The 18,600-nt window shown below is 40.8% G+C and overlaps 1 protein-coding gene across 4 annotated transcripts in view; it reads right to left on the reverse strand.

The window, feature by feature from the left end:
- DIAPH2 (diaphanous related formin 2) overlaps nt 1–18,600 on the reverse strand; it is a 184,345-nt gene that overhangs the window by 164,056 nt on the left and 1,689 nt on the right. For 2 of the 4 annotated variants that reach the window (XM_048318375.1, XM_048318373.1), the window contains exons 2-3: nt 2,630–2,662; nt 81–257 (exon numbers count right to left, since the gene is read on the reverse strand). In XM_048318375.1, the coding sequence (XP_048174332.1) occupies nt 81–257; nt 2,630–2,662 (210 nt within the window). Of the gene's footprint in view, nt 1–80; nt 258–2,597; nt 2,663–18,600 lie in introns of those variants that run through there. The other 2 variants (XM_048318377.1, XM_048318376.1) reach the window with 2 other exon arrangements.

An 18,600-nucleotide genomic window follows, 5' to 3' on the forward strand; every position in this document is an offset into this window, starting at 1 on the left:
AAAGACACTCACAGCTTCACTGAACAGAGCAGAACCACACAGTGGAACAGGGCAGTTCTCAGGCCATACCCACACCTTACCATCATTTTTTCGAAGAGATCCATCACTTCCTTTTCTGATAAGTTCATGCAACGCTCATCAACAAGTGCCTGGGCATGTGGGATCTCGCTAATGGAAGGCTGAGAGTCAATAGGATGCTGAATGAGAGGCTTCTCCTTCTTCACTGCCGATTTTCTGAAGCTTGTAATTCTGTCACGCTGCAAAGACATTCATTCAAAAATAAGCAGAAATAGAGAAAAGCAGCCAATTACATGGCAGCAATGCACATGTTTTTAGTTAATTCAAGCAGCAGAGTTAAACTGAGCTGTAAGTAAAAATACTCTAATATTCAGAGATTACTTTGCACAGAAAGACAACATATAAGATAAACTCATGACAGGTCACATGCAAAAGGGATTTTAATATTTTCCATTGATTTAAAATTGCACCAGCTAGGTTAAACTCTTAGCATTTCAAAATCTTCAGCTCATCTTCTCACATTACTCTCCAATTATCCTGATAGTGAATAAATATGGTACCACAAAGGTAATGTCCAATGTTCCTTCACCTGAAGAGCTGTAAGTCTTTGGAGGACAACTGAAAAAGTCAACATCGGGAAGGAGGTACTCACAAGTTCATCAGGCTTACAAAAAAGTCCTGCTAAAGTAAAATAAAGTTTGTAGAGGAATTAATGCTCCAAGCATAGTTCATAACTCCCTGAAGAGTTTTTGAGTAGGAACTCCTGAAATTAGTGCCAAACTTTAGAAAGCCAGGTGCTGGGTTACTCACACAGAAGCAGCCACCCATGGTTAAATACATGGACAGACTTTGGTGAAAGCATCAGACACTGCCAGGGCGTTTCTCTGGTTAGGGCTGACTGCTCAGGGCTTACACCAAACCCCCACTCCCTGGGCTCTAGGCATGCTCAGTTACTTTGTTAATACTGGAAACAACCAACACCAACACCCTCCTTATAAGGCCATTTGTAAATATTATTATCAATATATATTTGTTATCACTTATTATATTTGTTATTTATTATAAATATAATTCTATTTATATTATTTTTATCTTTATAAAATATAACTATTCTGAAGACAGCCTGATTTTTTTATTTAATAACTGTTCTTAAAATTTTTAATATATATATTCATTTTGAGAACATTATGCATGTAGCAATTTTGCTCAAGGAACTGTTTGCATCCACAAATACTCCTGTATTTGTTTCAGGCACTGAACAGCCTTATAAAGATGTGCTTTCATCTAACAGCAGCTTATGTAGGGTTACCAGGATCAGTCATAGCACTTCGTCATCTCCACCAAAACATGTAAACCAAAACTTATATTGGCTACAATTAAACAGCCTCGGTGAGGTGTGAAAAGTTTGATGGAGTATTTTATTTGCAAAAACTTTGATTCCTTTTAGATTAGCAGGTCCAGAGTGGAGAAACTGAAGCAAGAGCTGTGGAATATGGAGAAGAAAGATTATTTTTCTGTTGTTTTGTTTCTTTTTATTAATTTTTGTTGTTCATTGTTTTTGTTGTTATTTTTGATATCCTACAAGATTACCTGAAATTTTTGAAGGGAAGTGTCCCTAGATAAGCTGCATTCCCTCTGAATTTCTTTTCAGCTTTTTTTCTTTGAGGGAGGGGTGGTAGGGGGGCTCTCTCCTTCCTTAGAAATTTTATATTTGTGGACAGAAACACAATACCTACAAGGATACTGTTAATGTCTTTGACAAAGCAAGAATATTACTTTAATCCATTTTCTACCTTACTAGAATAGTTTAAACTACGTTTTTGGAAACAAAAATTAGGGCACAGCCTGGTGAAAAGGCCAAGGATACAACATAATGCCTGAAATGCAGTATCCAAATTTAGCCAGTACGTATCAAATGCAGTTTCATGTTGACCACTCACCAGTCACAAAAAGTCGTTTCAGATCCAATTTCACCATAGTGCCATCTGTTTCAAGTACAACTTATCAACAACAAATTTGTTCAATGAGATTGCACTGGCGAGACCAGGCACAGTTTCCTAATTTCAGATGTGCAGACAATCATTAACTAAAGAGCCAGTGTGGCTTTAATTTATATATATATAATACAAAGCTGTAATTTTAATGAAATCAATTTTTCTGAAAAAATACTTTGGAGCCAGTTTCAAAGCATTCAGGTTTATCAAGTTAGTGCTACTGAATCCAAACTTGTTTGGCTTTCAGTACACGCTCATTATCCAAAATGGTTCCACTTGAATCATGTGGCAACCAACTTTGAAGAACCACTGCAGATCATTTACTGGTAAAGAGAAGGCCAAGAGAAATAACACTTCAACTGTTGAGTAACAGTTTCAACATAGCCACAGTATTTCTAAAGTACTTAAAATGTGCTTAATGAAGTTTCTCCAAATAGAAATCATTATTAATCTTCAACTGAAATCACAAATTAAGATCTTTAGGAATAGTCACTCAATTTTCTGAAATCTAATGCTTAATATCCTTATAGGAATGTTATTTTGTCCACAACATTTGGAGTAAAGTAGCATGCAGCGTGGAGTTACCATTGCAAATTAAGATGCTACAAAGACCTTACCACATCATCTGCCAAAGTTTTTATTTGAATATTCTATTAAAAAAAAAAAAAACACACACAAATCAAAGAAAAAAGACAGTGTTACCTACTGCTTCAGAATAAAGAAGTTTATTTCATGTATTTAAAAAGCATTTGAAATTTCACCAAGTGTTCTAACAAAACTGCAGACAAATGAACATGGAATCTCCTGCCTTTTCCGTGAAAAAGCAAGCTTGCATCCCATTGCACCTTATCTTTTGAGTATTTAACTCAGGAACCCGAAGGCTGAGCTGCTGCAGCACCCCCACTATTGCACAAAAGAGCAGCCAGGTCTCTCAGAAGGGTTTCCAAAACAAACACGGACTCCTGGACTCCCGAGTGCGTCAGCAGAGCCACGGGACACTCTCAGTCCTGACTCAGAGCTGAGCACTGCCCAGGCACCTTCCTGTGCCCAAACCTCTGCAGCCTTCGGCCAATTTCTCCGTCCTGGACACTGAGTAATGTCAGGCTGGAGATGAACTGGTTGCAGTCAGTGAACTGAAGATGCACAAACCTATTACTGTATCCTGCAGCCGTAGGGAGGAGGAGAGAAGATCCAGCAGGCAGGAATTGTGCAGCAAGGTTGATTTATTTAATTATTTTACAAACTCTTTTATAGACTTTTTTCTTCATAGTCTAATTGGACAAAGGATCAGCCACCCGCTGGGTGGATTGGCTAAAATCCTAAACATCCACTGTCAAAATACTTTCCTACTGTACCATAAGCATAGTTCTACAAGCTCACAGGTGTTCATGGTTTATAGAACTTCTGCTAATCTCTTTGTGAGAAAGAAAGTATCCCAGGGGCTTAGAAAGAAGCAAGAAAATTCTTGCTAGCAGCAATATTGTATCCACACAAGCCACTCACTGTTACCTCTCCTCCCTTTTGCCCCAACACTTCTTCCTAAGCAGGAAAATCCTGCTGACAAAGGTCACCAACATTACATTTTTATTCATGGCCAAAAAAGCCACTCATATTGCACACCAATAGCAATAACCATTATCAAGGAAGCATTTGACTCATGAACTTTGCTCAGTTGACACAAAGCAGTCGTGAATAGGAGTTAAGGTCTAGAACTCACAGGGAAAAGAATTCGAGAAGCATTCAGAAGTCCATGGTACAGTGGAGAGGACTGATCCTGGCTCCCAGGTCAGTCCTCACACAGCCACTTGCTCATTCCCTCCCAGTGGGATCATGTGGCCAACCAGAAGTACAAAAGCAAGAAAAACTTGATGGTTGAGATATAAAGACAATGTAATAACTGAAGCAGAAAAAAAATAAACAAATGATGCAAAAGCCATCAGCTGGCACCAGCAGGCCAATGCCTACCCAGCTTCTGAGCATCTGCTGAATTGTAAAATCTCCTCCTCCCCACCCTGCAGCCCTGCCTTTATTGCCCTGCATGATGTGCTATGGTTTGGAATCTCTCTGGTCACTGTGGATGAGCTGTCCTGGTCGGATGCCCACACAACCTCCAGACCAGCCGTGCTGCTGCTGGGTGGGAGCTCAGGGGAAGCAGTAATCCTGGAGACTGGGAAGGGCTGCTCAGCAAAACCTGAAGCACTGGGGTTTTTTTTTTTTTTCTGTCAATGCTGTTTTGGTCACAAATCTAGGACACAGCACCAGATGGGCTGCTCTGAACCAACTCCACCTGAGCCTAACCCAGTACAGACATCTGCACATCCAGATGTTGACACCAACCTTTGAGCTTCCAAACCACTGCATCTCAATGCCCTTCCTTGCACCTCTCCTGCATTTTCATTACCTGGACTTGGTATGGAATTTATAATATTGAAATCAAAACTAAGATGTCCACTTACTGCGCTGGTAAATAAACCTTTTAATTGGGATTACAGAGAAAAATGAACTAAAGCCTAACCTTGTTTTCAACCCAGAGACATCCGGGCAATCAAGAAGTTCTAAAACTCCACATTCATTTTAGGAGCTACTTGTACTAGATTTTTTTTCCCCCCCTTCTCATTTAAGTACTGTCAATCTCTCCCAGAACCTGGGACAAGATTATCTACCCCATCTCTACACTTAATATTGCATTTGTCACTCAAACTCCTCTGGGCAAAATACAGAATACTAAAACAAGATAGCACACTGCATTTTTTCAGACCCTGCAAGCACTCTTCCCAGAGATCCTTCTGGTGTACAAGCTACACTGCTGCCAGCAGCCACTCAAGATAAGCAGCACATTTAACAGGTAGGAGACACACTGCAAGTAGCTGGAGGCAAACTCAAGGCAGTTCTGTACCTGCAGATCCTCACACAGTTTTGACAATCTCTTGTACTAAGAAAGAAATCGCACTTCCAGGCTGATTTCAGAACATAACCCAAAAGCAGTTTACCTCCCTAGAAGGAAGTGTAAGATATTGCAGATTTTGTAGTCCTCCAGCATTATTCTTTCAGCCATCTATGAGACAGCCAGAGCAACACAAGGCAGTAAAATCGACATCTTCCAAGCTTGTTAAAGACACTGACTCCCTGTTTTCAGGAGCAGCCCAAGGGAAAAGGTTTGGCAAAAATCTCTATGACTAAACATTTCCAGATAAGGGATATCAAATTAGCATTTATATGTATAAATACATATACAATTTAAGACAGTTGTATATCATCTCTTAGTTTTTAATATCAACACAAACCACAGAATTTCTTCAGCATCTATACCAAACAGCTATTTCCCACTGATTGACTTAGTTCTTTACTTAGAAGATTAAAGTGATAGAACTTCTCCCTTTCAAACACCACCTTCCCAGTCTATCAGTAGTTAATACCATTTTCGATTCACTCTTCCCAGTTTTAGTTTCCCCTATGTATCTGGCTACTTTCATAAGTACAGACAGATCATGACAGTGAGGCCCACAAAAATAATAGCATATACTATTGCAACTGCACCAGACCATCCTTTTATCTCAAAAGGTCTCAAGCCACGTTAATATTCAGAGTAACTGAAATCTTGCACATGAAAATAGTAGAAAGATATTCGTCATTCACTACATTTCTTGATAGAGAAATCACTACTTCCTCATGCAAACAATGCAGGCTGCAGCAGCAACAATGTCACATTCACAGAATTAAACTACTCATGGTGATTGCATCAACTTTTAATACAAAACCCACAGCAAGTCTACTTTTTTTTTATACCTTTTTCTAACTTGTGTTTTAATAAAACCTTCCAAATCACTTAAGCTGGCCGTGAGTTGTAAACTGAAGTACATTTACATGGATTGATGATAGTTAAGTATTATTTTGCCATGCTCTTAATTGTTACACTCAGGAATCTCACTCTTGCCACAAAAATCAAATTAGCAGTAACTCCCAGTTCACCACATGCAGAATGAACAACGATCAGCTGGGTAACTTCTAAACTTAACAGCAATTTTCACTCCACTGCCCAGGCACATCGTGGTGTGCTGGGACACCCATTCCTGCACACAGGCTGCACACTCAGGGAGAAGCTCCCACTGCTCTGAGCAAAGCCCATTTTCTAGGGGGAACAATCAGAAACTTGACCTCTTAACTTTCATGGGTTTTTTTTAAATTGAGCTGATATTGCTGTTTTCTACCATTTACCTCAATTTCAACACCTGCAAAAGCCATGGTAAAGCTTCACTCAAAGACAAGTGCTTTTTAATTTGTATACAAGCAGGAAGGGAATAACTTCCCATATGAGCATCTGAACTAAGGGAGTTTAAAGGGACAAACCCAAAACTGGTTAATATTTGAAGTACAAAAAGTCGTCTGCAACTTGAATCTAGGTCTTAGTCACAAAAGAGAATTCACTCCTAAAACCTCTGTTCTTCAGTTCAGAGAATGAATAATGTTCCCATTAGACAATTTAACCATCTGTTAACATATTCAGTTTTGCAATCAAATCTAAAAAGGCACCTAGGAAATTGTGAAAAGATACCTCAGTCATAAAAGCTGATATGCAGAAACCAGGGCTACACACTCATTTAGGCCTTTCAAGATCTTTACCCATGATGAAGTATACCTGACATTTTGTGAATTATATTTTTACTCATTTTATTACTAATGTCTGCTTTAGGATAGTATTTTTCACACTTCAAGGAGCATTCACCACGCTTTCAGAAAAACCTTGAAATGACTGTTGTAATCCATCTGGCTGTCTCAAAAACACTTGAATTGAGCAATACCAATAGTTTTGTTACAATTGTTGTACATTTACATTCGGTCTATATGACACCATATGGAAAAAATCTCATTTGCCTTGCAGCTGTTTGCTTCACAAACTCCTTGAATATGCATTATTTAGATTTTTAAACTAAGGCTTAACCTAAGCCTGAGCATGAAGGGAAGCATTCCCTGGGGTTGTACAAAACGAGAGCAAGGAGCACGTGAACACCTTGCAGCAGGCTGCCAAAATGCAGATGGAGAACTGTCAGCAGCACGAGCCAGGGCTGTGCCAGTGCAGGATGGCACCACCTCCCACAGGGAAGCTGCCAGCTTTCCCCAATTGCTCCACTTTCCCCCCCAGGAGAGTGACCATCCACAAGTGAGCAACGCTCCAGAAATAAGTTTGACAATTCCTCATGCTAAATAAAGCCCGAGGGTCACCCTGGCTGTAAATCATTAACAGCAGAGGGCACCAACTCTTTATAATCCCCTGCTCCCAACCAGAAGGGGAGGGAACGCACGCCAGAGGCACGGCAATCCTATCGGGAATCCTCGCAAATGCCACGGGCTGATGCCAAGGGCCATCTCCACACCGCGTGTCTGTGCAAGGGGCATGGAGAGACCCTAAGCAGTGGCCTGCTCAGGTCACACTGAAAATAGAGGTTGAGAGGAAGTGAAACAGCTTTTTCAGTTTTATCTGACTGGCACATCACCATCACACTCCAAAAGCAAATGGACTGTTCAAAAAACTACACTTTCCCATGCGACTTCAAAGAAGCTTTTACAAAACAGCAAATTAATTCAGAAATTGAAAGAAAAAAACCCACTGTACACAAACTTAGTCAACTTCATCAGATTTGTAACTGAAGACACAAAAGGAGTTGAGGAAGACAACTGAACTTTTATTATAATTTGAAGCTCAAATTGCCATTACCGCTTTGAAAAATTTGTTTCAGACAATGATTTCTTGGTGCTCACTGATAAGTGAGCTTTAAAAAACAGAACAAAATTAAAAGCTTTTTCCAAAAGCTGCAGTTCCAGGTCAGTTTAAGCCAACAAAATTGCTGGTTGTGAGACATGGCATGGGTGGCAGCAGGACAGTCAGATCAGGTTAGACAACTGCAGAAACGTCTGCAGGAAGTCGATTAGAAGAGACAGTTCTCACATTAGCCAGTGCAGAGGCAAATTAAGGAAGTTCTGGTATTTTCCAGAGCACAGCTGAAATCCAAACATTTTCCATCAGTCTCCACACCACCCATATCGGATAAGCTGCCGCTCCTGCAGCCCAGCACCAGCAGGGTTTATAACCCCACTACACAGCTGCAGAGTTCTCCATGCAGCCCCTGCTCCAGCCAGGAGCTGGGTCCTGTTCTGCTATCTGGTGACCCTGCAAGGCAGGTTTTGCTTTGAGCATCTTGAAAAAGCACCTTGTGACAGCGCAGCATGCTTTCCATTACAGACACACAGTCTCTCCTCAGAATGCTCTACAGCTTTTACATTCCTCAGTTCAAACTATCAAGCAGCAGTTTGCTGTTAAAACTTTTACAAAACAGACTTTGGAAAGAGTCATAACTCCATTCATGAGTTTCACAACAAGCATTCCAATGCTGCTTTGATGAAGTGCAGCTTGCTGGCCTCAACGTGCAGGTTTAATGTTCCAAGAGACATTTAACTTACCGGGATCTTCACAAAGGTTAAGAGACAGGGCAAACCCTGGTCTTACAACAGGCATTTAAAGCCTTTTTAGTCTGATGCTTCCATTTGTACTGAGAAATTCTACCTGTGGATTTTAGTACTTAATTTCAAAATGTGTGCAGCATTGCATAGCCATTACCCAACAGAAGGTTTAACAAGACGCCACCAACCAAAAACCACCACCCACAACTCACAAAAACAGGCAGGTAGAAAACTCCATGTCAGCCCAAAAAGGTCTAATTAAGAAACTTGCCCTTTAAATATTCTAATAAATATATATAAAGTGTAGCAACAGAAATGGAGAGGTTCTGCATAGGAGCTGCATGTACCCCCAGGGAGGCCTCTCGTGTTACAGGCAGTGCCTCAGCTGCACTAGGACAGGTAAGGATTTGCATAAAGACACGAGAAGGAGGAAATCATATTTGACAGTATGCAGACAGCATATGGGACTGCACCAGCTGCCAGTGTGAATGGGGAAATAAGGACAGAACTTACACTTCTCCATGTCCTTGGGTCGCCAGGCTAAGCATATACACTGTTGCCATATACATTTTAACTTTTGGCCATCTGCACACCAGCACTGCATTTATTTTGGGCTTAAATTATTTCACTTTCAAATCTAATAATCCTGGTAATGGAGACTTCAGTGGTCTTTCTTCAAAAACACTGTACTTTAAAAAAAATAGGATTGAGATAGTTGAGTGCCAATTACGTTTTATGCTTTGCTTGATAAGAAAGCTCATTCAAAAGCTGTACTTCCTAAGCTTCCTTTAGTAAAATGCTAGTAGATTAGGAGGGCATTGGAATAAATTCAAAAAATTCTTTGCAGCTTTCCATGCATATATTTGGTGCCTTTAAAAAAGTGTCAGATACACTTTATCAGAGACAAAACCATCTGTCCAAGTACTTGCTACTATACTGGTACTGGGCAGGACTGCTTGGCAGTGTCAGCATAATCTGTTTCCTGCACCTACAGCAAGGATATCAGTGGGTTTGGAAGAAAATTAGAAAGTGCTTTTTCCTAGGAAAATAGCCTGAGGTCGCTTGCTAAACTTGTCACTCAAACAGTCACTGGATCGACTTGGTTAAAGAGGAGCTCAGAGCAGTTCCCAGTGTGGCCAGGGGATGCTCTGGGTGCTGACTGGACTGCCTGTCTGCTGCTTTCCTGCAAAGCGTGCCTGGCAGAACCACGCTCAGCACTGGACCTCTGCCACTTGCTTTTCAAAAATGTGGTTGTTTGACTTCTGGGCTTTGAGTTTTTAGGGAACTTGGCTTTTGTTTTTTTCAGAATAATATTATTGTGAAGTGCTTTTGAAATATTCTGGAACAGTTAAACTGGAAAAACTATGTCAAAACAATTCCTGACATGGTAAGTGCAGACTTTATCTCAATGTTATGCTTAGAGACAAGCAGTGTGTTTGAGCTCTTTGCTTTCACCACACTGGCAGCACAAAGCAGTTTTGCTGGATAGCAATACTTGATGTGCACTGAATTGCTGCTCATCTCCTGCCCCTGCTCCTGGGTCTCCTGAGTGCAAGTGCTGAGCTTTTCACACTGTGGAGCTGCCAGGACTGAGTGAGAGCTGTTCTAAAGCTCTGAGTTGGGTCAATGAAGAAGAGTGAGAACAGGCCTCCTTTTATGCCTCACTTCATCAAGAGAGACACCTTTTTCATCATGACAAGATTCACCTTTGCTTACTGAACTGCAATAATAGTTTTTACCTTTTTAACTACTATCACGCACTTTGAACCTGTAATTAATCTTTTGTTGTAACCGAAGTATTTTCCCTCAAGAGGAGCAACTTGACAGAGTTGGTTTGAAATTATCCTAGAAAACGAAGCAGAAACTGCTTTGAGAAATTTCTTCACTCTAATAGTTACACACTTTTTTTTCATTCCTGCTTACTTGCTTCCTCTGTGACAGTGTAGGCAAGTACAGCCTAACACCCCTGCACAGGGAGAGGCTCACTTTCTGTAAACTTCTCTTGCTGTGCTATGCAGAGATAGCTTTGCTAAGATCCTTAACTGCATGCTGGTGGTTGTGTAGAACATCTCTTGCTCTTGTGGGTACAGTAAACACTGAAATAAGTGTCAGACTCCACTTGGATTTTCCTCTGAAACCATTTGAGAATTAAAACTGGCAGAATACATCTGTTGGGAGAGAACTGGCACACTTAAAAATAAAGCAGAACACCCACAGCAAGCTGCAGGAGCTTCACTGAATACTGGGCAGTTCCTTGAAAATGGAGTGTACTGCCTTTGATAGACTTTGAGAGAGTGAGAACATGTGTATTTGCTTTGTTTGGGTTGTTTTGCAAGTAGTAAGAAAATCCAACCAACCAAAACACAGCCCACAAACAAGCTGGCAGCAGCAGGGATGCAGTGAGCCAAAGGAGCTGGAATTACTTGTGAAGACCATTCATTTTGTCTGTACTCAGCTGACTTGGAACATGGTCAGAGGGATCATGTCAACAACTTCTTAGAATAATGTTGTCTGTCTTCCAAGACAGACCTACTAGTAAAGAGCAAGTATTTAATCAGAGCAGTATTTGATCCCTACATTACAACAGGTTGATGATAAAGTCACTTTTTTCTTCCTTCATAATAAATGATGTGATACTAAAACTTGAAAAAATGAGTAGTGCTGCTGTCATAGCAGGGAACTCTGGCTTTTCCTCAAAGAGCAGAAATTCAAGATTGAATAATTTCCACAGGCATGGACCATAATGTAACTCAATAGCCAAAGAATATTGGATTAAACAATGTGGAGCTGCTGTGTCACATACGAGGTCTTTCTGTTCTTTTCCCTATTCTTTCCTGTTTATAACAGCATCCTTAGAAGATTGTTTGTCCTTTGGGGAAGTAGGAAATGAAGCACCATGTGAACAGAGAGGAATTACACTGTACTTAACAACGAGGAAGCCCATAGTATCATTTGACTTCAGTACAGGTGAGAGTCCCTATTAAGAAGAAACTGGAATTCAGGACAATTAGAGAACCTTGTAATAGATTATGGAGAATGTTACTTTCTGCTAAAGGAGATAAGCAAAAAAAGATGGTTTATCTTAATATTTAAGTGTTAAATATGCTTTGGCTACCCCAGAACATGAATTTTTTGTTTCCACAAAACAATAGTTCTGAAATATCAAATGTTAACTGGCAGGATTACTGCTTATCTTAGAATTCATTACAGGAATTAGTTTGAATCATAGCATACTATAAACTAACTGTAATGGATCTAGGAAGCCTGTCCTATCCACCCAAGCTTTGTCTGAAGCTCAAAAGTAAATGCATATTAAAAATGAAAATTGCCTTTCTGGTTTACAGGCAGAAATTTTACCAAAGCCTTCTGCTGTACTCTACCTTTCTAGTTTGGGAACATCTCCACCAATACACCAGAGGATGAAAACAAAATTCACTGCTGTGAATTTTCCTTCAGTGTGTACAAAATCAGACCCTGAAGCTACTGAGTAGCTCACAAAGAGGGGCAGACCCTGCCTGAAGGACCTCAGTTAGCTGAGCTCATGGGTCAGCTTTGTAACTTGGCCATCTAACATGGGCTTACCCTTGGAGTTCCAGGTTTTGTACTCAAACCTTCTGTCTTGCATTTGCCCACTAAATGTGGCTGGCACAAAAATTAAAGCATATATGGCATCAGTGTATGTTCTTAGCCTGATGTGCTGTTGTTTTCCTTCTTCTTGATGGAAATTCTTACCTCTTCTAGTACACCTGGAACATACAACTACTCCAACTATTAATAACTGTCAAGTTCTCATCTGCTCATGTACTCACAATTACAAATGCAAACATCCAGCACAGCTCCATTATGAAACTGAAGTATTTCAAAAGTTACTTTAATAGACATAATAACTCACAGCAAGAGAAAGAACATGAAGAACCAAACTGCAGACAGCAGAAAACTTTATACGGCATAAGAATTAACTACTTGTCTTCTGTTATTAGAAGCTAGAATCTAATGAATCTCATGTTGGCTTTGTATCTGTTCCTGACAAAGCTACACTCATTAAAAAACACTAAACCACAGGCATCTTTAAAGGTCATTATAACAACCATCATTAGCTCTTACTATATTAAGAAGGAGTAATGAACTGCAGAACTAACTTTCTTCCTGACCAAAGTACTTATTTTGTCTTGTTCCACCACCCCTGAGAGCCCAAACTGAATTTATACAGAGCCACTTGTGAACATGGAACCAACTAATTCCGACAAAAAGGTGTCCACAGGGACATTTAAGGTCTCAGGTTCTTTCCTCTCATCTTCATGCCTACACACGCAGCATGGTGCAGTTTTGTTTATGTGACTCCAGCCAGGACAAAGTTATTAATGTTTGACCAGCTAATCCCTGAGCAAAGAACCACCAGGCCTGTGCCCCTCAAACCAACCTGCACCCAGCAGTCCTGCAATTCTCTTGGCCTTTGGAACCTAAAATTACAGCTGCTGCTCTCCTGGCTGCAGAGCCAGGGGTTGGGATTCTATAGCATTATTCCCCAAATATCTCAAAATTTTTATTTAGAAACTTGTTCTAAACTACAAGGTAGCATGCTCAAAGCTCCACAATCCTCAAGCAAGTTCTCCTGTATTTATTCTCACTCAAAGGGACAAACTAAATATGTTAATGGGGTCTTGTTATAAAAAGAAAAGTTCATATTTTCACTGTAAGTAGGACAGCATTAAGTGTGTTAATATATATATATTTACACACACACAGAAATCACTACAGAATACATGGCAGGACTTTTTCCGATGACTTTTTTTAATCAATCACTTTTACACCTACATTATTCACCTCTGAAACAAGTTTAAACTGTTATAAATCAAAAATATTTTTTAGTAACACTATGCAAAGAACACTTGCAGGCAGCAGACACATCAGACATTCACCATACTCATTACTTTCTCCAATACCACTTCGTCTCCATTGATTTCTCTGAGGATCACTCAAAGGAAGGGAACCTTACAAGAAAGCTGCCTGCCACAAGCACCACCCTGACATTCCCCTTCTCTCACTCTCCTGAGAGACAGTTTCCTGTTTATATAGGAGGAGCCTGTATCCATTAGAAACTCTTCAGAACATTTCTGTCTGATGTAACACAGAAGGTGTGGTGACAGACTATGCACTACACCTTCAGGCCAAATATTACCACACCCAGGTGAACCAAAAATCTTCAGGAGCTGTATCAAACCATAAAATTCCCTATGTGTGGCTTGTTCTAGAATTGAACTTCCAAGGTATTTCTCCATTTTTATAAATCAGACGAGTCCATGATTTAGCTCATGATGTACATTACAATAACCTTTCATTGCCAGAGCAGATGCTTCTCAGATCTGTGCTGCTATCACACCACATCCAACTAAAGAGCTGTCGGGAGAAGAGGGCTGAACAGCAGACAACTTCATGGAACTGGTGGATGAACTTTAGACAAATTCATACAAAAGGAGGAGTTATAATGTGTCTTATTAGTTTCAGCAAATAATCAGAAAAGAGCAAATACTAAAGGAGTGGTTCTGACAGGTTCATTTTCATGGTCTTGTTTGTCTCACTGTGACACAAAACTCAGCAGAGCACCAAGGGGAGTATGGAGAGTGCTGAAGCCTCTACGGCTCCCTAAAAAAGCCAATTCTTTAACTGTCCCACCTTTCTCCCATACAATTATTTGTTACCAGCTATATTTGCTTTGCAGACTGTGCTAGTGCTACTTTTGTCACACAACATCCCACTTATCTACTTGTTATGAAGTTACACTTCAAAGTGGGAATCCTAGAGGCACTCACCCCACCGTGCTGTAGCAGAAAGCCACTTCATTCACAAGATTTGAGAATCAGTTTGATACAAAAACAATATGCAAGTGCAAGCCAAGGTAGCTTTGTCTACCTGGAACTTTATCAATTGCTACACGAATACTAAAGAACATTTTTCAACTGTTAACTTCTCAAAACTTCTCTTCCACCATAGCCAAGTTTAAGAAAAAAACCCCTTATTTCCTCCTAAACAGAGTCACTAAACTATTTTTTTTTAAAAATACTGAATGTAAAGAATGATGATATACAACTTGTAAGCAACTGCATAAAACCATTCATTTTAGTAATTTCCTAACTTCTTGTGGTTTTAAGGTTGAACAAGCAAACTGATGAAGAACAAACCGAAACTGCCAGTTGCTTCAGCAGCAACTGCCATTGCCTGTCTTACTCTGAATCTGGACAAGGATGAAAAGAATCAGAGGCATGTTATTGGCCATTATTGCTTTATAGTTTACCTCTAGAGAACTGCAAGTGATGCAGAAAATATGAACTCATCTTGTAACCCACTCCAAGTTTCTAGGCCTATCTTTTCCTTCTCCCAGGTCACCAGCAATCCCAAGTGTCACTGGCAAGCTCTACAGACTACTTGTGACACCAGAACCGAAGTTCATGCTTGAACACTTGGATATTCAGCACCACGCTGCCTCAAGTCTCAGGAAGCACCACTTCCACTTGCTGTGCACACCGTCAGCTCTCACAGCTGCCTTGCACTTGGCCTGGGTGGAATCTGCTTTGTTTGCAAAGCTTCCTGTAGTGTACAGAAGTGCTCTACAGTTTTGTCTTACAAGGAGTAGCTCAGGAAGTTTAATTACCACAGACAGATAGGCTTATCACTGTCTCTATCACCTCACTCACACAGTGTCAATAGCAATTCACATTAAAAGCTAAAGCATCTACCTAAACATCAGCACCAAGCACACCCTACCCTCCATGTCAGCAGCAGCGCCCAACCAGAATAACTCTAAGCAACAGAAGCTTAGTAAAACATTAATTTTATTCTTCAGTAATGGTTGCACCGTGATAACTTCACTTGCTGGAATATCATGACTCTGATCTAATAAGACCAAGACTCTTTTACAACACAAACATTTTGGGGCACTTTTTCCTCAAGCATACACTTGAAACAAAAACTGTCGGCAGGCATGCACAGATTTCACTCAGACACACCATGATCTCAAATGTAATACATTTGATTTGATTGCCAAAAATCTCTGCTCAACCTGACTCATAGCTCATGTATGCAGTACACAGATATCTAAAGGAGTTACGCAAAAAGCACACAGCTTTTTTTTTGGTGGGTCCTGCAGCACACAGTCTGACAGGGATTGAGAACCACAATTTAAATCACTCAACTCCTGCACTAATACAGGTGGTGCAACACAGCTGGGAAACCTCTTCCCCAGCACACTCGGCTTACTCCTGGTTTAAAGCTACTTCATAAAAGCTTTTATCCCACTGTTTGAGGCTAGGTTATGGCACATTAGTCAGAATGTTGAGTTGCTAACTTTTGATTCATCCCAAAGCTCACGAGGTTTAAAAGACTTCAGTGTTAAGCACAAACAACTTCTGCTTTTAAAACAAAATATGAGATGCTCCTTGTTGGGTGAGTCACCAAATCCACTTGCTCTCCAATTAAGAGAGCTCTCTTTTCCCTAATGATTTGTTTTTCAAGCTACACAACATCTTCCTCCTAATCTGCCTTTAAAGGCCACATCACACTCAGAATGCAGCCCCTTTCAGAAATGTGGTTTGCAGCAAGTGGAATATTCCCAACTGAACAGCTTCCACGCACACCTGGAGGGAACCTGGGGGCAAAGCAGCATGTGTTAGCATGGCACTGGCCACCCCATGTGCTTCTGCTAATCCTACACTGACAAGGGATATTAGTAACTAGAATTAAAAACGCCACCAAAAAACACTGGCCACGTTGATTTCTAGTTAGACAGTGCTCCGACATTCCCAGAGCACCCCAAATCCTGCTACAGCACGTCTTTCCAAGTGCTGACTCACAGGTGTTTGAAAGGATCTCATTCTTTTCTCAGTGCAGTCTAAACTCTTGCCTAAAAAGTAGGGTCACCCACCAAATTCACATCAGCATGCCAAAGACTCTGTCCAGGTTTCAGAACTTGAAAACCTCCAAGAACAGTGATTTCAGTGTCTCTGACCAACAAACACTTAATCATCCTTCAAATTATTTTCCCTTTATGGTCTCCTCTCCAGCAACCTCTCCTGCTCCTTTTTATGACCTCTGTCTCCCCTTCTTCAGCCATGAACTTCTGTAAAAAGTCCGACTTCAACTTCTCAGCCAAAAAGATGCTCAATTTGCCAGGCCCTTGGTGAGCTTCACCAGCTCTGTCAAACCAGACCTGACACTCTCAAGCACTTCCCATTTCCTAGGTACCCGACAGAATTATCTGTTTCCCAAGTGACACTGAAGCATCGAGGAGAGCAAACAACATCTAAGCTAAGCATTAGCCAACAGAGGAATCCCAGCAATCTCCCTGACAACCTTAATTTAGTCTGTTTGCCCTAGCAGAACAGGCATGCTTTAAAACAAGCAAAACAAGCATGTTGCCAAACCCATGGAACTGCTCTCTGCCACCTCATGCCAGCCTATTCTCAGGGCTGACGTGAGATCAGATGACTGTTTGCCAAAACAATTTGGATTTTTTCCTGCCCATTTGACTGTAAACAAAAATGACGACAAAAATACCAGGCACTTATTCCAACCTCTAGTCCTTGAGCCAGCAAAAAATGAGGAAAAACCCCCCAAAAACACCAACCCAGAGCTCCCTCAGCAGCAGTTATGAGTCCAAGTGCTCATAACACAGACATTAAACTTTAGTAAAATACTCCAGTTTACACATTACTAGTATAAAAACCGGAACTGAATTCTCATTGTGCGCTTCTGTCACATTCAACAAATTGCATGAAACCTGAACACCTCTCCCAACTACCTAAAGCAGAAAATAACTGAATTAGTAGCTCTGATACAGCTCACCTTTAATTACTCATGTGCGCACATATTCATCAATTGTCTTACAGAGAAATACTTTAAAGCATTGCTTTCTTTCCCAGCATGGATTCTCTCTCCATAGCCCAGTCCTACTTCCTGTCAATCAGGGAGAAGTGACATTGATCAGGCTCCAGCCCTTAAAAAATCCCAGCCAAACAAACCACTGCACTTCTGCAGGCCAAGCACCACTGCACACCTTTTAGTTTCAGATGAAGAGAACAGGGAAATAAAAACCTTCCACCTTTCTATTCTAGTTTCCCTTCCCTCAGGATAATGACTTCAGTTCCTAGCCCTCTGTCACCCAGAGCCATTTTTATCATATAAAAATCATTCCTCTGGACTTCTTCCCAAGGATTTGCCTAATTTCAGCTCCTGTGCCAGGAACCAAAAATACTTTCTCCTCTCTGCGTAGCTGCACACCCTCTCCCACCAAGCCCTTGCTCAGCACTCCCCTGGATGTGTGAAATAAGTTCTGGGGAAGAGACACACTCCTGTCAGCACACTTGGAGCTCCTTGAATTATACCCAACACATGACAGAGCACAGGTTGATTCATCTCTGTAACTCCACTGAAACTTGATGAATTATAAGTTGTGAAGATGAACTAAGAAAATCTCCACACCCAACTGTGAGGAACTTTGTCTTATGAACTCAGCAACAACTCAGCACTGGCACGGTGTGGCTTCTTTGCCACCAGTCCCAAATACACCTCCATCTCACTTGCACAATGAAGAGAACAGGGATGAGGTGCAAGTAAGACTGCTCTCCCAGTGCCTGAAGACATTGCCAGCCTCAGCAGAACCAACTCCTCATTCAAAATTAAAGCCAGCAAAGTTTAGTAGGATTACTCTCCTATACAATGGATAAAGCCTTTCCCTGATTACAGGCTTGTTCTTCCCTGACACACCCATGGTAATAATTGATATATCTGGCTGCCTATTCACACCAACTCAATTTAAAGCACACCTGAATCCCATCTCTTTTTCTCACCCAGCAGTAAATCTCTGTTCATGTCAGGTTTATACACCATTCATGTACATCATGTCCACAGTGAGAAAAATCTGCTTTCCCATTCAACCCACTCACTCAATTTTATCACCAAAGGCCAGTCACTTATCACAGGGCAAAACAATCTTTCAGAAGGCTCTGATTTGAGCACCATATCCCTGCTCTGATCCATGGTGCTGCTGGACTGTAATCATCCACCCCCTCAAGAAACAAAAGCATATTGCTGCAAATGAAGTCAAATATTAACATTATTTTCTTTTTCTTCCCTAAAT

Source organism: Corvus hawaiiensis, chromosome 14 (assembly GCF_020740725.1).
Source record: "Corvus hawaiiensis isolate bCorHaw1 chromosome 14, bCorHaw1.pri.cur, whole genome shotgun sequence".
In the NCBI taxonomy this organism is placed as follows: Eukaryota; Metazoa; Chordata; class Aves; order Passeriformes; family Corvidae; genus Corvus; species Corvus hawaiiensis.